Source organism: Brachyistius frenatus, unplaced genomic scaffold (assembly GCF_029030835.1).
Source record: "Brachyistius frenatus isolate BFR_SWC_R1_liver_20210118 unplaced genomic scaffold, ASM2903083v1 Contig_47, whole genome shotgun sequence".
Taxonomy (NCBI): Eukaryota; Metazoa; Chordata; class Actinopteri; family Embiotocidae; genus Brachyistius; species Brachyistius frenatus.
This window is the reverse complement of record NW_027210646.1, coordinates 1032699-1055722: the sequence shown is the minus strand read 5'-3', so window position 1 is coordinate 1055722 and position 23024 is coordinate 1032699. Positions and strand designations below refer to the sequence as shown.

General features: G+C 44.0%; 1 protein-coding gene across 2 annotated transcripts in view; it reads left to right on the top strand.

The window, feature by feature from the left end:
- Nucleotides 1-23024, top strand: part of map3k22 (mitogen-activated protein kinase kinase kinase 22) — a 36257-nt gene that overhangs the window by 3663 nt on the left and 9570 nt on the right. The window contains exons 2-11 of one of the 2 annotated variants that reach the window (XM_069703538.1): nucleotides 6436-6519; nucleotides 7243-7287; nucleotides 12905-13014; nucleotides 14602-14639; nucleotides 18196-18295; nucleotides 18602-18718; nucleotides 19051-19165; nucleotides 20810-20943; nucleotides 21703-21756; nucleotides 22266-22339. In XM_069703538.1, the coding sequence (XP_069559639.1) occupies nucleotides 6501-6519; nucleotides 7243-7287; nucleotides 12905-13014; nucleotides 14602-14639; nucleotides 18196-18295; nucleotides 18602-18718; nucleotides 19051-19165; nucleotides 20810-20943; nucleotides 21703-21756; nucleotides 22266-22339 (806 nt within the window). In that variant the 5' untranslated portion in view covers nucleotides 6436-6500. The remainder of the gene's footprint in view (nucleotides 1-6435; nucleotides 6520-7242; nucleotides 7288-12904; nucleotides 13015-14601; nucleotides 14640-18195; nucleotides 18296-18601; nucleotides 18719-19050; nucleotides 19166-20809; nucleotides 20944-21702; nucleotides 21757-22265; nucleotides 22340-23024) is intronic. The other variant, XM_069703539.1, reaches the window with a different exon arrangement.

Here is a 23024-nt window from a genome sequence, read left to right as displayed (position 1 = left end):
GACTGCTTCCCGAAGTCAGTCTGGGTCACTTTTCTTTATCTGTGAAAGTGCAGCGAGGTCCGGCCCCCGCCGCTCCAGAAACTAAGAGGAAGTTGTCCTGATTGAGCTTTGTCTGCACGGCTTGTCGGACCGTAAGGACAATGCCATCAGCAGCAGTAGAGCCTGAGGCCGCAAGGACAGCCGGATAGACAACATACAACCAGACTAGGTCATACAATAACACTGAGGATAAGTGTGTGTGTGTGTGTGTGTGTGTGTGTGTGTGTGTGTGTGTGTGTGTGTGTGTGTGTGTGTGTGTGTGTGTGTGTGTGTGTGTGTGCGCGCGTGTGCGTGGGTGCGTGCGTGCGCGAAGCACCACAACTGGCCAGGCAGCATTGTTTTTCACGTCTTTAATAAGGATATACAGTACAAATAAAGAAGTGAGGCCAGTTGGTAGTTTGTTGCAGAGATGTTCAATGAAATCGACAAGGGAGACTCTTGAAAGGAAAATAATGAAATTGCTTTTGGATTCCTCGTTGTCACTCTCTCAGCCTCTGGAGTATCAAAGGCCCAGAACCGAGACGCTCCTCACGGATAAACAGCTCGGCGGCAGAAATACTTCCTTGACTCTTCCTGACCCGCAGCTGTCTCACTTTGTGTCTCGTGAAATGGGTTTAAGTCTTTGAGCCGCCTCTGCATGGCTGCATTTGGGTGGAGAAACACAATGAGTGAATGTGCTTGTAATAGCATGTCACCTCATAATGGAAAAGACAGCTTACTTTTCAGATTGTGCAGATTCCTCTCGGGTAGAGTATTCCTCTCGGGTAGAGTATTATTCTCGCGTGTAGTTCGAGTGATCCAGAGGGTGGCTGTACTGCGGGCGGCAGGAGAATCCCTCTTTCATTTGGGCTATTTTTAGCCGGAGTTGTGTGGTTGATGATGATGGCAAACAGATCCACTTATCTCTGAGCTAATAGAGCCATCACTTTCACTGAGGAGGATCCTCTTACAGCACAGGCTGGTTGGTACCTCTGGATTGAGTTAAGATAACACATCCAGCTCCACAATTCATATCGGGCTCTGATTTCTCCTTTCACTACTGCTGTCTCCGGGGAATTGTTCTGGTTCAATATAAAAGTGATGAAACCGTAGCGTAAGCCTATGATTGATGAAGCGGTCTTTTATCAAGACGGCTACAAATGCCACGTGCTAAATATCTTTCCAGATTCTCAGATGTGTAGTTTGGCTGGCATTGTTTTAATCCATTCAAAATTGACATGGATTAAACAATCACTTTTACGGTGTCGTGTGCATTGTATTCTATTTTAGTGTGCTAACATAGTACAGTTGAGTCTGATAGGAATGTGATTACTTTTGCAGTAATTTAAACCAAAGTGTGTTGGACTCCCTGAAATTTTGATCTGATGATGGAGCTCCATGAAAACTCAGGGGATGGTAGGCCATTACATGCATTATCTGGCAGTCAAGAAAGCTCGGGTCAGGTTTTCAATAAACGTTTTGCAGACATTTTACAGGATTCAAAACGTTGCCAGTGGCATTAGATGAAAAGTACTCGTCATTAATCTTCTGGGTACCGTGAGTGTCTGCACCACATTTTATGGTTGAGATATGTCAGTCCGCTGCGTGGTGGCAGTCTCTACGGAATTAGACTAAAGTGCAAAACATTTTCTGGTTCCAACCTATCAAATGTGAGGATTTGTTGCTTCCCTTTATTTCATATCTTTACAAACAGAATATTGCTTTTTGGGCGGTTGTACGGACAAAAGAAGAACTTTGAACGTCATGCTGGGTAATGTGAAAATTGTTCCTTTATTCTCTGACTTAGTCAGTAATGAAAATAATCATAAATTGTAACCCTCAACAGTGTGAAACTCGTTTTTATTACACAAAGAGATTATTTGAACTTAAACTCACAGTTGCAACAAAAGGTACAAATGTATAATGGCTACACATTAAAAGGGAAATTCCTTTATTTGAAATAAAACACAGATTTAGTGCCAGACGACAGGAAGAGTCCTCTTCACGTGCTTCAGAACGGAGTCATCAAGCTTTGTATCCCGCTGAAGAGCTTGGATCTCTTCTCGGCGATAACTCCTGCGAGACGCTGAAAGGGGAGCCAAGATTGTGATAAACGAGTGCTGAGGCCCTGCATGTTAGTGACGTCCTCCCGCCCACACGCTTCGACCAGACAGCAGAAGTCCTCAAGTGAGTCCCTGCGTTGAAAACCCTCGGCGGGTTTAATGAGCAAGAGGACACACGGTATTGTCTTACTTCCCAGAATCAAACCAGCATGACCCTTCTGACTCATGCAGGGTGGCCCCAGCACAGTTTTGGCAGGCGTTCAGCAGACAGGACACCCCCGCCGCTGACCTTTTTGAAAAGAGTAAGTCACCTAAATAGTCTCGGCTCACTAATCGCCTGTCACTTCCTGTCCGAGGTGCGTTTGAGACCACCAACCGGGTATTGTGATGTCACGCCTTTAACACATCATGTGATCTCATCGACAGTGATTTTGCATTGTTACTTTATTTTGGATACAGCAACCTACATTGCCAGCTCGTGTTCTTACAGAAAAAGGACATACACGTCTCTCTTAGTCCCTCACCCGTCCCTGCTCCCCAGTGCACGTGTCTATTTTTGGGGTTTCCTAGAATACCTTCCTCCTTCATAACTTTTGAGAATGAAGCAATGAAATTAAATAGATGCGAGTGATTCCTCAAAATTATATTTATTTTTGATAAAACATGCAGTTTTGGAAGATTCAGGAAAGACAAATTTAGATAACCAACATAAAATAAGCTGTGACTCAAGGTGGGACGGTGGTATGTCTACCTATCACAATCTGTGCGGGGCAATGTCAGACAGGCAGCATTGAATCGGTCTGTGCACCACCAGGTCCGTCCTGAAATCATGAGGTCTTGACTGCTTTGGCTCCAGTCTCCCTGGTGGAGCAAGGTTGTCGCACATGTTTGCCAGGGTGAAATATAATCCTGCCAGTACCACTGGCTAGACCAACTCGCTCCTGCTGGTACCTTCAAATTTACGATACAGATACGAGACTGGTATCAATCAGATCTACGCTTTAGTGTCCTACAGGCGACCAGTATCCTCTGATCTTTCGCATATCTTCAGTAGGTATAGTGATTGACCCGAGTCCATGTCCCGATGGATCACTACTAACAGTGCCAATCTGCTGGTCTATTATGCTATATGGATGATCTATTTTGCCCTCTGTTGGCTATTGCAGTGAATGTTTGTTGGAGAACGGAAACTCAGCGATCCCCACAAAGTCAAGAGGCTGACCTCTGAGATGGTGATTTCTCTGGGACTCTAAAAGAGTGATGTCAGACATGAGGTCATAGTGCTCAGGCCACCAGGCGGCTGGAGAGCAGGGGAGGAGGGGGGATGGGGGGGCAGCAGGCGTTCCCCTCAGAGACCCAGGCCAACATCACATCGTTTACTCGGTTAGAGAGTGATGTAACAGAGCTGGAAGAGGTTAGTTCATATGTACGCATATATGTTCTGACTTGCATCGTCTTGGCTGCGATCCTCCTTCAATCATTCCAACAAAAATAAAACTGCAATGTTTGGCTTGAGGAGTTTGGCTCTGCTTTGCCTGGCTGCAGTTCCCCACAACCCTCGTCTGAAATTTAATTAACTTTTGCTGGTCATTGCAGCACAGTCCTCGTGTTGTGACAAAGGAGAGGCCTCTGCCAGCGGAACATTACCCCCGGCTGGTGATTTCTATCCATATTTGACAGTGATGTGCGTCAGTGTGTTTGAAACACTTCTGGATGTGCGTGGCATTTGCAGGCTTGTTTTACGGTTTTCCTCGCTAATCATCGAGTGCCGCAGACAGACCGTCTTCCCTCGGAGGACGTGTGGCTGCTGAGCAACAAGAGCGAGTGGCTATTAGCATTTGATCTTCAACAAGCAGGGCTGTCACATTGCCCGCCTGCCAAGAAGTGTGGGGAGAATTGGGCTGGCGATCAGTGGGCACCACTAGCCTGGCGTCATGCTGAGCAGAGGGGCGAAGCAGATGGGCCATCTGGTGACTCGCTGGCACGGGACAGAGGCTGTTCTCTTCCTGTGTGTGTGCGTGTGTGTGTGTGTGTGTGTGTGTGTGTGTCGCATCAACAAACCGGGCTACGTGGTGTTAGGAGACCACCTGTCTTGTGGCGGTTGTTCATCTCTTTCATGTGTGGTCAGCGGCACTGTACAAGCACAGCCGGTTACAAAGCTTTGCTGTGACATATCATATTCCCTCTCCTATTCGCACTGCGCGACCTAATATCAGCTGTACGGAATATTAGTTCTTTGTAATCGTATTATCTAGTTCAAATATAAGTTCACCCACATTTAATGTTGGTATTGTGACATATTTAGAGCACCCTGTTCTCATGCAGTGGATGCCCTTTAATCTTTCCTGCCTGCACTGCATATTTATGATTTCAAGTTTTAGCTTTCCAACCTTTTTTGTTCTTGTGATTTGTGTGCGCTGACAGCAGTATACTGTGTGTTCAAACTCTGCTGGCACCCTGCCACTCTGCCCCTCAGGCTGTAAATTGCTCTAGTGGCCGTCTTCATTGCTTTCATGAAAAGTTTTCTGGTTGACACAAAGAGAAAGTGTTTGTGTCTCTGCAGACAAGCTGGGGCATTTATCTGTGCTGAATGTTTGGGTAACAGACATACTGTAGACAGTGGTGTAGGCTTTAATAACATATACAACATGGACACTGGAGATCGGCAAACAGAAAGTAAATGATGCACAACACTTAATATATCTAGGGGGTGTTGCCATTAATCTCTCTGGAGGCTCTTTAGTCTTTCTCTAGAAGATTTGGTGTTGGAATTTGTTGTTGATAGTGAGACTCCCACAAACTGAATCTGCCTGTATAAGTTTCAATACCCTCACTCCTTTAATGATATGGTGTATGTATTTATTCATTTCATGATTTATTTTTCTCTTTATTATTTATTTTGGTGTTTCCCCTTTAAGGCTCCAATTATCTCCCCTTGTCACTGATGTGTTCTGCCTTTGATTGGGACTTTTTTTTTTTTTTTTTTTTTATTAATCATGGGAGGGAGTGTTTAGTCCACCACAAAAATGAATAATAGAATATGGTCGCAGTAGAACTTAGGCATTTTAGCGAGGCATCAAATGTTGGCTCTGTCGCTGGTGTTGAAACACTGGGAGTGTTAGACTGTAGCCAGTGACAACCGTAGCTGTGGCTCTGTGTTGTCTGTGTGTAGCAACAGGCCGCTATGAGCAGCTCATTAGCTGATCGCCCAGCCAGAAAACTCAGATGAAATTGTGCCTTCTTTCTTTTACAAATGAAAAGTTTAACACATAAGCAATCTTTATTTAAATGCAGTCATTGGGTTTGCCCATGTAACTGTGTACAAATTAAAGTGATTTATTTCCTGGACTGAGCACGAAAGTTTTGATTAACAGTGTCTGTTTTTTTGCTTTCCCAAACATGCAGAAAGCCGTGTGATTGATGCTGCAAAGGCGAACACACCAGCTCATAGCCACCGCACATACTTAAAAATTACAACATGGTGTTGTGCAGCTGTTTCTCTAGTTCCTGTTCCTCTTTTGCTGAGCCTGCACTGAAAGAACTGGTTCCCACAGTGGTTTTGTGAGAAATATCTGCTCGTAGTTTGATGCAAAATATAACTATCATCCATAAGAAAAGACAACATTTCGGTGGCCTGAAGCCTGAGATGGTGGTTTGGCAGCCATACGTAAACAAATGTGAAATAGATTTTTGGGAAGTGATGCACTCAGCTGCATTTGCTCCTCCGTTTTTTGCTTACTAAGATTAGTGGAACATAAAAAACGTCAGTGGTAAAACTCTTTTCTGGATTCTGGGATGTGATGTGACCGTCGCTGTTTCTGCTCTCTGCTCGTCAGTGTAATGCATACTGAGACTTTTGTTTTTGAAATGCTCATGGTCTTTACCTGAGGCAGGTGGTTAGGCAAACACCCACGCCTGCCTCGCTTGCTGCACCATAGTATCTCCAGGCCATGTGGCTCCTCCATCATCAAACACGGAGGAATTCCCTCTCCGATGCCATCTCGTGGCTTTCAGAGTGGCAATAATGAGCTGCCAGGGCATTCAAAGGATTTAAATAGAATGAGTTACCAGCATCAAATACAGCTCTTGGTTGTTGTGTTATTATTTTTCTGCCAGGAATATTTAGAGAAGGATATGTCAATCTCAAGAGGCCAGGTTAAATAAAGATTAAATAAATAACACGAGCGGGGACGCCGATGTGGGAAATAAAAGCTTTGTGTTGATACTACCACCTGCGTCCTGTTTTGTCATTGTTTTTCTGCATTCGCAGAAATATTATGCGCGCCGAGCTGAAGGAAAATGGCACAGTGCTTGGTTGTTGAAACCTCGTTGTTTTTGTGTTTTCTGTTCTCAGGGTGAAGTCTTCGCTTGCAGAGAGAAGTCGAGCTCTGTGCTCGAGTTCAACAGGGCCACTTCCTGATGATGACAGTAAACATGGGTGAGTGGCATTTGAAAGCAGGTTGCTGTACAGTGTGTACATACAGAAAACACGCACATTTACTGGGAGCACAGGCCAACATACACACCCCTCACACTTCCTCTAGCGGGGAGCCGTGCAGAGAAAAACAACACGCATATTCGAAAGAAGAAGTGTGAAATGTCTGGTGGTTCCAGATGGCCCATTTTGTACACGCTTATTTAATATTTTCACATTGTTGTTTGTAGAAATGTTGCTTTTCCTTATTTTTCTATTCAGATAGGGACGCTTGATTTTGGCACGTTGGAAGCTTCTCGGTGAACACGTGTTCTCGTCTATCTTCCTCTGCACAGTTCCAGTGTGGCACATTTATTTATATTCACATCCATGAGGTGTGAATATAAATAAATAATGTAGGAATTAAACACACACATACTCCTACATCTTTGCAAAAAAAATGAAAACACACACACACACACACGCACACATTGTGTTCCTCCACACAATACCAGTCGAACAGTAGATAATCTCCCGTGGTATATTTCCATATGCACAGCAACTAGAGGCCCGGAGGAGCCTGCTACTCGCTGACCTCTGTAAACAGAGCTCAAAATATCAGATCAATATCTTTTGTCCATTGTGTTCATACAAAACCGAGTTCAATATACCGTCGCTAACAACTGGCTATTTATTTTGGACCCGTTTCCACGGTGATCCAAAACCACGTTGCTTTTTCTTCCACAGATGACGGTCTCCAAAATGGACCCGGACAGCACAGGAACTCACAAGGTAAACCCTCACAAACAAAACACCGGCGATGATTGCGTTGAAGGAATAGTGGAAACTATATGTAATAAATATGCATAATTTAAGAAAAAAAAAAATAAAAGAAGCGGCAGAATTTTTAGGACTTCGGGAGCCAGCGTGCTGATAGCTGCAATAGCGTGGCCATTTTGCAAAGACAGAGGGATAAATTCACTAATACGGCCTTCAAGTGACGTTCAGAGGTGTTGGTTGTGTTTTTTCTTGGACTCGAGAGCGCCCCCCCCCCCCTTTTTTTTTTCTCCAGTCTGTTTTCCAAGCTAACTAATTGCCTCCTGGCACTGGGCATCTTATTTACCAGACCACGAGAGTGAAACACTTTCAAAAAAAAAAAAAGAGGCAAAGAGCGCACTTCCACGAGCCAATTCCGGCGGTGGCTGAGAGGAGCGACGTCACAGCCCTCGGAGAGCGAATGGAAATATTTGCGTACATTCCCCAGTGACAAGACTCTTCGAGCGTAGACATTGCACAAACGTCGATGGCGCAACTATTGTCACACACACACACACACACACACACACACACACACACGCGCGCACACACACCCATACTTAGCCTGCGTTGCATCAGACTCATGATTCTTCGCGAAAGATTAACTGGAGGGTTTAAAACATCCCCTCCGTTAGGTGTTAAATTAGCAGCATCCCAGTCGCGACGAACCCCAGTCGTGAGCGCGTCCTGCTTGCCGCAGCCGGCTCGTGCGCACCGATTATGCGTGCTTGTGCGTCAGAGGCTCGGACTGCACTGCTGCTGCAGAGTGAGGACACGTTTGGCTCCAGCTGCTAATCCTGCCGGATGCCTTTGCCATGATGTGTCTCTCGGCACCAGGAAATCCCCTCGATGTCTTCATTCGGGCAGCCTGCCTCGCCACGTGCACGCGCGCACACATACACACACACACAGAGTCACACACAGTCACTGCCTTGCAAGTTGTAGCACTCTCAGAGCTCCCCCCCCCCCCAAACACTCCAAACACAAAGTGTGTGCTCGTACCTCCGGCTCCCAACTATTTGAGCTGTCCCGGAGTCTGATCACTATCAGCTGGAGCAGCAGTTCCAGGAGAATGTCTACCTTCATGCGAGCTGTCTTGGACTAAAGTTTCTACTTCATTTCACCCGCTGCGACTTCCCAGCTTCAGCCCGAGAAAAGAAAACCCCCCCCCCCAAAAAAAAACCCAATTTGGAGTGATGATGCAATGGGCCGGCAATCGCAATCTATTGTGTAATGTTGCTCTCCTCCTGCCTTGCTTCCTGGAATTCCCCCTCTTCTTATGCCGGTCACATTTTTACCCCAAGACACAACAAGCAGCTCAGGAAATGAACTGCAGGTATCCCAACGTATCAACACACCAGAAAAAAAAAAAAACAAACAAAAAACCATGAACCACCATTCTGGGTCACGATGACACGGGGCTCCTCGCAAGCTGTCGTCGGTTTTGTGGGGCTGCTGCTGGCAGTGACGGGCGGTTACTGTGCGAGGTGGTTGCTTTCCACAGTGCTGGTGGTTAGCCTTGGCTGGCCTCGGCCTGGCAGTGTCCGCGGGCCAGGCCTGAGTGATGTAATAACTTCATTTACAGGCGTTCATCGCAGCCAGCTCTGTGCACCACCACGCATTTCTCACACTCTTGCTACCCCCTTCGCCAACCACCCTCCCTCCCGCCCGCTCTCCCTTCCCCGCCATTATCCATAGGTTACAGAACAGGCCTCAGCCACACAAACACACACACACACACACACACACACACACACACACACACACACACACACACACACACACACACACACACACACACACACACACACACACACACACACACATGTCGTTCTCTGTTTGTTTTGTATCCTTGACTGCGAGTGTGCGGGGTAGTCTGGAGCTCTGAGCCTGCAGAGGCAGCACTGAAATAACACATCACCAGAGAGAGGAGAGCGAGAGAGAGAGAGGCAGTGATAATGACAAATAAGAATAGAGGTGGCGTTTGTTCAGCGTGCTTATAAGATAACTTTTTTGCAGAATGAATTAATTCCCTGACTGACGGAAGATTAATCGACGTCAATTTTGTTAATACAATTATTATTCAAGACATTTATTAAGCAAAAATGCTAAATACTTCAAATTCTGTATGAATGTTTTAATGTCTTTTATTGCATATCTTTGGTTTTGGGATTGTTTGATTGTGAAATTGGAATACACCTTTTTCCACTATAGATGGATATTTTCTCCACGAAACAATTAACAGATTAACACTAAAATAAGCAGCATATTAATGAATAGTGACAGTAATCCTTAATTGCGGCCCCGCTCCGTTGTAAAATCCTGTCGCTACGAAAGAAAAGCAAATAATTCTGCACCTCTTTTTTTTTCGTCACATAAACAGTCATGGAAAAACTTTGACCGACTCAATCAACAATCCATTAATTTCCTGCTGTGGCGTAGCGTGGCTCGCCAAGCTCCGTATTCAGAACATAGACAGTGATTCAGTTCCTTCCTGTGCAGAGAGGACAGGCCCGGTCGAGCGTTTACTCATCCAGACAGCATACATTATAACTAGCCGGGCCTCCTGTGGGAGTTTACAGTGTGTAAGTGCTGCGTGATGGTGGGAGGCGACGCCGTGCGGTGTCGCCTGTGGAGGTATGTGGGTTGTTTACACATGTGGGTGCAGGATCCAGTTCTTATTTTTCCTTTCCTTTCGTCGGTCTTGTCTCTTAAATAAACAAAGAGAGGAAGACACCGGACATGACTTACCTATCTCACATGTACTGTACTTTTCACAAACAAACAAACAAACACCCACGTATGTGGTTATAAAGGAATGCGCTAATTGGGCACATTCTTGGCATGACAGGAAATACATATCGGTCGGTAATTGTACAAATTCTTGCGCAAGGAAATAAAAAATAAAATAAAAAAAAAACCCATCCAATCTGTTGCTTCATTTATCGTCGCTCATTTTAAGAATATCAGTCTCACTGACTTACTATTGCTCTGTTTTAAATTCGTGCACCGTACGGTGTAATTTATTGGGTGCAACTTTTCCTGATAACTCTGCGTTATTTGGTTTCTTTGTTAGTGGAGGAAGGCGCCGCACAGCTGAGAGGAATTATTTCACTTCTCACTTATGCTGCTATTTTGGGATCGTCAATCAAGACGTCCACTTCTGGGGTTAGCTGCAGTTTATCTACAGTTTACATTAACTCGCTGACCTGAACAGAGGTTGTTTGTGGGCCGGAGGTGAAAGTTGGTGGTTGCCAAGAGAGCTGATGGGAGTACCAGAGAAAAGTAGCCTTGAGTGAAAAACTGAATATTTATCAAGGTCAAGCTGGGAGAAGTTTCCAAAGGGATTTAACATCAAATTTGAGAAGAAAATGACTCACTATTCCTCTTAAAAAATGGAAAAGTATTTTACTGATACAGTGACAAATAGCTAATGGTAGCTGAATTTAGTTTTTAACTGACTTTACTGAGCAGGTTTGAGGATATAATGAGTCCTTTCTACTAGTGCTACATTTTGATATCAACCAGTATCCCACGATTACTGTTTAGCGTAGTCTCACTTTAAAGGGCCAGTTTATCCAAATTTGATCAATTCTGCCTCCAACCCTAAACAATGAAAGTGGATGCAGTTTGTCTGAAGCACTTGACTGACGGGAAAGATGGGCCCTGTGGACTGAGCGTTGCTGTTTGAGTATCACACTGAGCTCCATCCAGATGTGACAACAGAAATAAACTAATGCAGGGATCCTTTTCAGAGCTCTTTGAAAAGCACTCTGGAAAATAATAGAGCCTCAGTAGAAATAGATCAATTATTTTCTGTGGGAAAAAAAAAAATGTTAACACTTCAGTTGGGAGAGTGAGAAATGGGGAAGCTTTATACTTCAGGTTTAGGAAGCAGTAATCTGATGCCCCAGATTGTTACCAGCCTGATCCGCAGCTAAATTCAGTTTCTTTGTGTCATTGTGAAACTCAGTTTGTCCGTTATTAGCTGCATTCATTCATTCATTCAGTCATGGCAGGCAGCGTTTAGTCCCACACCGATCTCTGATATCATGTTACCCAACATAACATTGATCACATTGATCACTACGCATAGGGGCAAAGGTTTGAGGTATTGTGAGAGGAAAACGTCAGATCGGTGCATCCTTACTTGGATGTGTAAACTGATGTTTGTTTTCATGGGTACAATGACCCCTTTGTGAACCCAGCGGACTGGCTCACTGTCGGCGAACAGCTGGTCACGAGAGCCGTACAGTGGGAACGAGATCAAATGGCACCTCAAGCCCCATCTGCTGCTTGTGTTACTATCACACCGGCTCTGCGACTGACATTCCCAGTGGTCTCTCACGCAGACTCACACAGATCCATTTTGTTTTAAAGAATGCGGTCTTTCCTGCTGGTGCAGTTTGTGTTGCGCTGCACACACCTGGCCCTGTTTCCCAGTGAACGCTGTGTCTGTGGGTGCTTTTATAAAGAATACACTGTGGGCTCGTTTGAGAGGCAGGCAGGGGCCGAGGTCAACAACCTCTTCTTTATATTGTAATCACCACTCTCAGATAATTGGTTCTATTAACGTCTCTTGATATGGTAATGTCTGACATGCTCAGCTGCATGATATCCTCTTTTACACATCTGTGTGTGTGTGTGTGTGTGTGTGTGTGTGTGTGTGTGTGTGTGTGTGTGTGTGTGTGTGTGTGTGTGTGTGTGTGTGTGTGTGTGTGTGTGTGTGTGTGTGTGTGTGTGTGTGTGCCTGTCTGTCTGTCAGAAAGTGTGCAGCGAGAGAAGTGTGAAATGGAAGATTGGCTGGCGGCACTTGTAGGTTTTCTCAATGAATTTTAAGGTATTAATGAACGCCATGGACACTTTTTCTCATAAGGTGTGAATTCTGAATTTAAAACATACGTGACTTTTTTTTTTTTTTTTTTTTTTAGCCTGCAGCCACTTTGATTCTGAGTCGGTCAGTATTTGACAGAAGAAAAGATCAGTCTTTGTCTGAATTATGTTCCCGAAGTGATATCAGACAAAGTATTAAAATGCTTAATCATCGAGCTCCTGCAACCTCCATAGAGTAGATGTGTGACTTGTACAAAACACTTTTGCTCTTTCAGCATTCTTAGGTTTATCCTCAGCAGCATCTCTCATCTTAATCGCACTTAAACACTGATAAAGATCATGGAAAGACAAAGATTTAGCTGATACATTTGCCACACAGAGAAAGCCTGTATTTTTTTTGTCTCTTATCCTTTCATAGATAGTATATTTATCTTGTTAGGTATGCGAGAAACCACTGGATTCTTTCCTTTAGTGGAAACTCTACAGATGGCATCAGAACAGGAAGTATCTGACCAGGTGTGGCCTCATTGCTTAGTTTGAGCCAACACAAGCTCCGACATCTGATTATCGCTGGCTTTCATCACTCGTCCGTGACACTCTAAATGTCGACGGATAGTTATAAGGGTAACTTATTTCACTAAGTTTATACAGCTGAGTGACATCAAACAGTTTCGGTTCCTTTTTTTTTGTTTGTTTTTTTTAGCTAAGAGGAGTGAACGTGATTGGTGTACACTAACTGCTGTGTGTCTTCTGCTTTTAGACGACGAGGAGGCGCTTAACTCCATCATGAAGGACCTTGCCGCTTTGGGCCGCTGCTACACCCAGCACAACAGCCACAAGCCCAAGAACAGAACTTTACTCTACAAACAGGTACACATTGCAACCAGACGTGCATTTTCTCCGCCGCCACATCTAAAATGCACCTTTTATCAACCGATATGAAGCACTCACAACCTTTTATGAGACTTAAGAGGCAGTAAAGATATTTAATTGTTGCCGAAATATGTGTAAAAAATAGGGCTTCTGCTTGTGTTGCAAATAATTCTGAAGTCTGCATAACATTGAATAAATGTATTTAGTCTTATTTTGTTAAAACAATTTTGTGCATACTAAAATATGTATGTACATAAAATAAGTGAATTCGGTTTTTTTAAAATCGTTAAAACTTGCAAACTCCCATCGCTTGAATCAACTGTCACGAACATGAATTCAGTCCGACCACTGCTCGCGTCCTCGCTGAAGCAAACTATAAACTTTTACGGCCACCTTTCAAACCGCGAGGGCGGTTTTATACTAAAATGTCACTTCTGTTTTGAAGCTGTCATGCATCCAGCTCAATTACATTTTATTAACCACACCCACTCGTATCAGAGCAGTGCCTTTAACCTTAACTGTCATTGTGGGTATGCACACAATACCTCAGGCCTGCTTCTCTTTTGATTTTGTTTATGCTGGACTGACAGTTTGCGGTCTGCCAAAGTCGGGTGAAGGTTGCGCTGTAATTTTGGAGAGGGTGAGACAGAAAGCAGTTTATTCGGAGGCTAATTCAAGCATGTTACAGACACTAATGTGACAGTGGGATGTATTCACTACTATTCAGTTCCAAAAATCCACTCAGTAAATCCGAGGTGGCATTCGATGCTAAATTGGTATATTGCGCTCGGTTGAACTAAGTGGCATCATGCAGGGTGAAAACAAAATAAAAGCAGTGTTTGCCTGAGTGCTGAGTGTTTTACTTTATTAAATCAAGAACTTTAAAATACCAATACTGTAGAGGTTATATTATTTTGGGGAAAAAAAACACTGGCAAAATAAACGTTACATCGCCTGTTAAATTGGCACCGGAGAAACTAAACTGATGCATTTTGGAGAGCTTATCAGTCTCCTTCATGGAGAAGCTTTACTGTTTCTAGGATTTAATTCCTCTCAATCACCTTGTGCCTCTCTCAGAAGTCGTTTCCTCCAGCATTTGTTCTCCCGTCTGTGGAATGATAATTGGAAAATCCTCTTAAAACGGCAATGTTTATGATGAGACATAGACAAACAGCGAGGAGCAGAGACAGTTTCCGGCCCGAGTGCTGCTTTCCTCAGCGAGTCGGGGTAAACCCCTACCTTCTACCCAATCTCCTGCGCTGATATGATGACAGTGTTGCTTTATCACTACGACCTCATGCAGACTTGCAGGCTCCTCCAGATTCCTTCTCCCTGTGGTAATGACTTTAAATAGAAAACACAGATTGTGTCATGTCATCCTCAGAGTCGAGTTGCCTTTGTGTTGCAAAACTCAGCAACAGCCATATAAAACATGTGGCATTATAATGCCTTTTGTCACTTAAATTCCTTGTCCAGCTTATCGCCCTCACATATTCGCCAGCCCCAAATCCCACACACAACCATGAATCATTTTAACTTTCCACTTCCATGACTCCCCTCTGTTGTTATTTTTCCTCTCAACAGGATTTAAGAGTCAAGCTGGAGCATGAGAGAGAAAAACGGTATGTTGGAACCTCCGTATTGTTGTTTCTGCTCCTCTGTCCAAGTCTTAACTCTCTACTTCGGATCTTTTTTGTTATGCTTTGCCGTGCCTGGGATTTTGTGTCTAGAGGAGGAAATCACAGTTGCATGCCAGAGTAGCATAAAGAGAAGGAAAATTCCTACACTGACATTTAGTCGAGGCCTTGTGCTTCAGGCTGGCAGCCGTTTGAGAGGGGGTGTAGGGTGGGGGACAGAGCCAAGTGTTTCAGTTCAGTGTCCAGTCTCCCAGGCACACCCCACATTAATGCTTCATCTTCTGCGTTGTGTTGTGCCTCCACATCCTTCACCCTTCTGTACTCACTCGCACCACCAGCTTTGGACTAACTCAAGAGTCAGAGCGTGGTTACACAAACTCAGGAGGCAGTTGTAGAAGCAGTGTTTCAGTTTTTACTGCGTTGAGGCTCTTTGAAAGTGAAGTGCCCTGTATAAATAACACATCTTCTGAATGGAGGAGACTTTATTTGGTTCTGAGCTTCACTTTGTCTACACCGGGATTGCAGATCTGTCGTTCCATGTATGGATGCTCTGCGAGACACGCTAAGTCTGGCTTTTAGCAATACATCCTGGGAGAAGTCCATGGTCACATAGAGATGAAACGCTCATTGGACAACCCACATAGAAAGTCTGAACTAAAAAAACAACTCCTTAAAGGGGAAAATGACAAACATTTTGTTTTGTGTTACAGAGAAAAATCGAAGTGAAACTGATCAGAACCTGCTCGAATATTCGGCCTTGATTCTTTAGAATATAGAGCAGGGGAACAGGCATTGGTTTAGTGATGCTGTGATCAGAAAGCCACAGACTCACAGGCCTGAGAAAGAGAAAGGAAACGGCACTCTCCTCCGTCAGAATACGGCTTCACACTGGGCCTCTCCACTTTTTCACAGCCCTAATTGGCTACCGCTGAGGAAGAGACAAGTTTTTCATGTTCCTGTCTGCCTGTTTCTGCCTCCCTCTGTTTCTCCGTCTAACGGTATTATTCTCTTTCTCACGAACTCCTCCTCACACCACACTGCTCTCTTGGAAAAGACAGACAATGGTTCTCTTTGGAAAACACCATTCATAGCTTTTAAAGGCAACTCTTTTTTTTTTTTATCCACTGCGTCAATTCACTGTCCCCTCATTCTTCTTTTGTCATGTTAATTAGCTCCGTCCTTGTTATGTTTGTCCGAACTCTGACTGCTCTCACTCAGATTTAGGGCCTGTTATGAAAATGGAGTTTTAAGCATCAGCATAATATTCATTTAAAGCAGCTATACTCCATATTTCTTTATATTAACAATAGATCATATCATGATTACAGGTATGAGAAAGGGGTCACTGCTAGTGACAAACCCAATGAACCTGACTGCAGTTCTACACAGCCTTTTACCCTCTTTCAGCTTTTTGTTTTGTTTTTCCAAATAACTACTTGGTGTTTTTTTCCACCGCTTATATTATATTATTATATTGTCATGCAGCAGTTTTCAGCAGAAATCTTTATTTTCCAGCTGACATGCAACTAGTTTATTAATGTATTGGAGTATTTAGCAGCAAAAGACAGACATTTCCCAGTAGCATCGATCAAACTTGCATAAAACAGCTCTCATATTCAAAGCTTTTTTTTGTTGCAGTTTCCATCTCTTGATGGCTCAAATAGTCACAACTTGGTAAGAAAACAAAATCGGGAAAAAATAAAATTTGTAACCAAACTACATTCTTTTAATCCCTCGTCAAGATCTGTTACAGCTTGAGGTACGGAGAAACAAAAAGGGTTTCACCGTGCCACTGCAGATGTTAAGAGCCTGATTATGTAGGCATCTACGGACAAGAAAAAAAAACGTCCTTTCACTCATGAGAGCGCAGTGGTGAAATTTTATTGGTTTTCTGTCAAGACAACCTAATTGTACGAATTTAATCCCAAGTTGCAGAACCAGAGTGCATTGCATGTTTTATCTGAGCGGTGTCCACAGCACTCGAGGTATTAGGAGACCCTGAGTCAGGACAATCGTTAAATCGGATGGTCTCTCTTTTTATTGGCAAGCGCTGAAGGTTCAGGGCAGGAAATAGGAGCTGTAGAGCCTCTCTCTCTTCCCCTGGCTCTGTCTCAGGGTCTCCTGCCAGAGAGTGAGGGACCAGAGCCAAAGCTTCTTTTTTTTTTTTTTTCTTTCTGTGTGGATGTGATTGTGATTTTGTCCACGAGAGAAAGGGAAAGAGAAAGAGAGAACATGCTGGGATGTGTGAAAGCACTCTTTTAACTCTGCAAATCAGTGTGCTTTTTCTGTGTGTCCACATGCTTGTGCAGAGGAAGGAAAGCCATATCTTTTGGAGCAGCATCCTCGTACTCCCCCCCCTTCTTTTTTTACCCCCTCCTCCACATCCCCGCAGCCCTTTATCACACACATCATCGCTGAATATAAACAGAGACGCAGATCGTTTAGCTGTGCCGCTGCTCGCCTCTGATCTGCAGGCCTCCCTCTTCCCAGAATCCTCTCCCCAAATGAGGGAGCCAATGAGCAGTCATTAAGATAGCCGGAGCTTTGGCTTCTGATGAGGAAGTGATGGGATGAAAACAAGTCCTTTTATCAGGATACTATAAAGAGATAGTGGGCTGCGGATTCTTCAAAAGCAGAGAGTGAGAGGAGGGAGGTAGATAGATAGAAAAGAGAGCAGAAGAAATACCAGGAAAAATCTCTTGTTTCTTTCTTTCCTTTATTTTCCCAGGCTGTCTCCTTTATTTTCTCTCTCACAGTCTGTAAATATCTCCGCGTCGCTGTATCTTTCACTCTGTCACTCTGTAAAAGAGGAGGGAAAGACACACATCCTGCTGCTTTTGCTGCCACTCCAGATTTTTTCCCCTTTTCCTCTCAGGAAGTTTCCCATCTGCCTTTGTGCTGGCTTGGTGGAGAGGCCCAGTGGTGTTGAAACAGTGGCCGATGCACACACTGATTGGGAAGCACACTCATGCATGCAGAGTTTTACAAACACGCATACGTCCATGTATACACACACTACAACTCCTGCTGATAAGCTTGGACTCGGACAGACAGACAAAGTGTGCACACTCAGTCGTACACGTAGGCATACAGTAGATAAGTACTGACATGCTCTACATTTACATCAGAGGGCTTTACTGTTTTGCCCTCTGTTTTCATTGCATTGATTAATGTCCTGTTAGCAGCTTAGTGGCTCTCCTCTCCTTGACCCGGCTGACCTGTCCATTTATTTCCTCTCGTTGCCATAGAAACACCGTCGTAAAATGTCTGAAAAAGTACATTCTTATATGGTTATCAAATCCAAACGCGTGATTAAACCCAGAATAACCAGAGGAGAATTAATCTATCAAATCTGTAGCTGTACGTTTTCTATTTTGTCATATTATTATGAGCGAGCTGATAACATTTTTACTAAGCGGAGAAACAGAAACATGCAGGGCTACCTTTTGTACTCCTTACTTTCCTATTGAAAGTTGCAGCTAGACACAACATAAAAGTCTTTGTCTGACCTCTGACCCCGCTGGAATTTTCCTCTCTCTAGTATCATCCCATTTCAGAGGCCGCTGAAGATCAAAGAGCTGCAGCTGAAAGTGACCGAGGCCTTTGGCCAGCAGATGGACATGTTCTTTATGGAGAAGGAGGTAAGAGAATGACCAGTGAGCACTACTGTAGTCCATTGATTTGTCACATCTTTAGCTGCTGTTGTGAATGTAATAATGCTAGTCACACTGCAGCATGTGTGTATCATCTGAGATGCATGAAATGTGTTTTCTCAAGCTGTCAGTCTCTCAAGAGCTTTGAAAAGTTTGGTTTTAAGTTGAACTACCACGGGCTTCTCCCAAGTTAAAACTTCTTATGTCACGTGTGTGCTGCTCCATTTACATGCTGTAGCTATGGAACAATAGGGAATGAAAGGTCGTGTGCTGTATGTTTTCTTGTCCTTTCAGCTTCTGCTGCCCCTGAAGACCCAGGAGGACCTGGATCAGGCGGTGCTGACTTTGGGCTGCAGCTCTGGGACCAACGGGCTGCTCAGGATACTGCTTAAGACCCCCAAAAACAACCACGTGAGTCCCCAACAATGTGCCCTATGCAAACATACAAGTTATTGTGTTAGTTGTAACCATGATAAGCGTCAGCTAGAGTTTGTCGCTTGCAGTCATAGTGCTAACTCAGAACAATGAAGTCATCCTTCTTTTCTTTTTTTTTTTTAAACCATGTGACATTTGATAAAGTCAGCTGCATCAGAGCCTCTGTTTGCTGAAATCAGTGAGGAAACAAATGTCCTCCTCTGAGGTGGTGATGTAACCGAACAATGATGTAATGCTGTCCTCATTTCCTCTAATGGTCTTGTTCTCTTTCTCCACTTTCTCCTACTTCTTGTCTACTCCCTCTGCAGTACCTACAGGTGAACAGCAGGGACAAACAGAGTGAGATGAGGTCATCGCGGTCGCTGGGAGATTTGAAGGGCTCTCTGCTCAAGGGCTCGGAGAGGGTTCGCAAACACTCGACAGGTGAGCAGGCGTGCTGAAACGCACGCACATGTGTGACGTCACGGGTCAAACAGAAAAAAAAAATTATAGCTTTATTATGAAGCTGTTAATGTCTAATAATCTTTAGAAAAGCAAAGAGGTAGAGAATTCCAACCAAATCCTGCTGATGCCAATATTTTTCATCACCTGCCGAGGCGTCGTGGATGATTTCTCAGTGTCACTTGACGACACGGACTGCTGCCATCATCGTAGGAATGTTAATGAAAAGATGTTTGGTCAGAATAGAAAATTGGAGGTGAACGCAGCTGCAGAGATGTTAAGTCAAATCAAGGACAAGTTGTTGTTCTCACACCAAGCAACCGTCTGCCTGCATCATCTTCTTCTTTGTCTGGTTAAGCTCTTTGTAATGTTAAAAGTGGAGATCCGTAGATGTTAAAAACAAAGTTTGACATTTTAGGAGACACACAACAGCTTTATATTTAGATATGCGAGTAGTTTCAATCTTCTCATCTAACTCTGGGCAGGAAAACAAATAAGTTTGTTTTCCAAAATGTCAAACCATTCTTGTCAAACTGATAAATGTCCTTTTCTTGTCATGTCACACCGTGGCGAGATAACAGGGTGCGCATCGGTTCTGCTGTCCCCCCCTGGCTTGTTTGGTAACACAGCGTGAAGGTTTATTTGGCTCCGTGAAATAGTGAGTCTCACATGTCTGAGGCTTTTTACTTCCCTTCTATCGGGTCTACGCAGAAAGGTCAACGTTTCAGTCGTATCTCAAACTCAGACACGTGCAGAAAACAAGCCAGCGTCTCTGTCGCATTTCCATTTTTGCATAGCAGCTGAAGAACGCTTTATGATCGCCGTCAGCACCAATCATTCTCACGTTGCTCCAGCGACGTGAGCGCTGTCAACGTCCCGAGTCATATAAATTGTATAGAGTTACCCGCTCTCTATCAATTCCCCTGTCAGCCAGCCACATGTCTCGGAGGAGGAGGAGGAGGAGGAGGCTGAGGCTGAGGCTGAGAGAGAAGCAGAGGGAGTGGTGGCAGATGAGAGGTGACAGGAGAGCGGTCACAGTGTACGGTTGAGTGAAGATGTGCTGTGAGCCCGCCACCTCAATGACGTAGAGAGGATGGAGCGAGGAAGAGAGGCAGACAGAAAGTGAACTGTGGAAAAAAAAAAGAAAAGGTGTTGTTATTTCAGCTTTCAGTAACAGCACAGACTGTTTACTTCGACCATATTTAGACCATTCCCATACATCCTTGTACCCGTTAACCTCGGTGCATATTTTCAGTGTCTGAGTCAGCTCCGCCAGTGATGGTCGGTTTCAGTAGGTCTTCTTCCTGTGACAAGGACGAGTGCTCAGTCTGCATCTCAGCCAGGGGAGCATTTGTCACAGTAATTGAGGTTAGAGGTGTCGGCAGTGTGGTTTAGTAAATCATTTCTCGTAGTCCCAGCACTGTTGAACTTGTACCCATGAATAACACGGGGACGGCGTTTTCTCCCCTCTGTCCCTCGTTTTCGTCTCTTCATCATCTCTCCCCTGTGCGCCCTCCATCTGTCCTCACCTTTATGACTCTATTTCACCCTTTTTTTGTTTTTTGTTTTTTTGTTTCCTGCTCTGCTTTTCTTCACTTCACTCTCCTAAACTGCCGCTCTCCTCAGGTTCCCTCCACACAGGTCGGACATCTCCCCCTCCAGGCAGCGTCCCCGAGGAGCAGCAGCAGATCGCCCGCCAGGGCTCCTACACCAGCATCCACAGTGAAGGGGAGTTCATCCCAGAGACCTCTGACCAGAATGTAAGAGCCCGTCCGAAGGATAAATGCTGCATTATAGGACATGAAAAAAACATACTATCATACCAGGTCTAGGATAAATACTCTGTATCCTCATGTAAAATGTCAATGGAGTCAGTGTTCTTACTTTATATACAGAATGAAAATGTAAAGTTGCCACACAGGATTATGATATAAACATGCAATACCTTTAGGAATCCTAATTAAAGCACAGTGATGAATAATCTTTGCCTCATAACCTTCTAATTGGGCTCTTTTAAGAAATGTTTGGGCGAGTAGTGCATGTGTATGCTGGATAATCAACATGTGTTTTTTCACAATCATCTGCAGAAGGGAGAAAGTTTCTCTGTGCTTTTTGGAAGTCTGATTTTTGGAAGCATTATTGTGACATCGTTTGGAAGTCAATCGTGGTCCAGTTCATCTTACACAAGAATGATGTGGAAACTTAAAGCCTCCAGTGCACATACAATGAGAGTGGACATAACTTTAATTAAGCAACGTTCTTCTGTCAGCGGTTCATATTCATAGATTCTGGAGTTTTAAAAAAATTGTATTTTACATACATCTTAAAACAGAATATTTGAATACAACAGAAATCTGACATCAGCTGGACTTAATTAAAAGAATACTTCTCTTTTGTTGTGACTTTTTTTGCTTTATTTTTGATTGGGATACTTCAAAAACGTTATGCTTGTCATGATTGCTTACCAAAAACAAAATATTTGTCATTTAAACTTTTTTTTTTTTTTTTTTTTTTTTTAGTCCAAACTTCAGCATCCTGGAAGATTTTTATCCAGCAACCAAACTTACTTGGAGGTGTGTTTAAGGATTTTAACACAACATATATCTGAAGTGTTGAGTTTTTCGATCAGAAGGAGAGCAGCTCGGTTCAACAGTGACTGTCATGAACTGTTGACCTGAACTGTGCTTTTGTCGTCCAGATTTTAACAGACAGAAGAACTGTTCTGTGTTGAGAGTATAAAATCGTTTAACACATCTTCTATCATGCGTTCCAAATAAAGTTAATCTTCTTACACTCTATTCAGTGTTTACACTAGATTGCCTTGTGTTTTACATTACTATTAGTAGTAATACTAGCAATAGTTGTATTTTACAAACCCTTGTATATGTTTCTGCTCATAAAAAATGGAACATAGCTGCATACAACATTTATGTGCAGTGTTTGACGAGACCATCCGGCCCATACAAATTATTATATTGCACGGCAGCTATACGCACTACTCCATCGGCGCTGCTTGGTATTCTCCCCCACATGATTGCACGCTCGGTGACCCTTGATCCCTGTGTGTTATTATATCTGTCAGATGCTGGATCCCTTTGGGAGCGCAGACAACTCACTGTCGAGCAGCTGTCAATCAATAGATCAGGCATTGGACAGGTGAGTCATCACGCAGCGTGTGATTTATGACTTTGTGTCTGTGTGGATTCATATCTGCGATGTACACATTCGTATTGCAAACCAGCATTATTTACAGATATGACCCTTGGTTTGCATCAAAGATTACTTGGAAGTGTATGTACACACACACACACACACACACACACACACACACACACACACACACACACACACACACACACACACACACACACACAGAAGTAACCACAGGCTTTAAGTGAATTTGGTAAATGGTGTTAAAGGCCAACAGAGCTCCCTGACCTTTGCTGGTCTGCCTATGTGGAAAAGGAATCAGGTCACTTTGCTGTTGCCATGGCAACGAAACTCTTATCTGGACGCCTGGATTCCTCCGTTATCATGAGAGAGAGAGAGAGAGAGAGAGAGAGAGAGAACGGAGACTGAGTGGGAGATGTGAAAGAGTGAGCAAGAACATGCTGGATGAGAGGAAAAAAAATTTAGCTGGAAAATGAAAAGCGGTGACAGGGTGAGAGTGAAGGGGAAAAGGCTGAGGAACGAAGTCGAATCAAAGGGAAAATAAAAGTGAGCAAGAGTGAGGTTGAGAGAGCGAGATAGTCGGACGGAAACCGTTCTACCTGCACGAGGCTTATCTGGGCTCCAGGCTGCAGAACAATGGCAGGAAACGAGTGCATGGAACTTTTCCCTG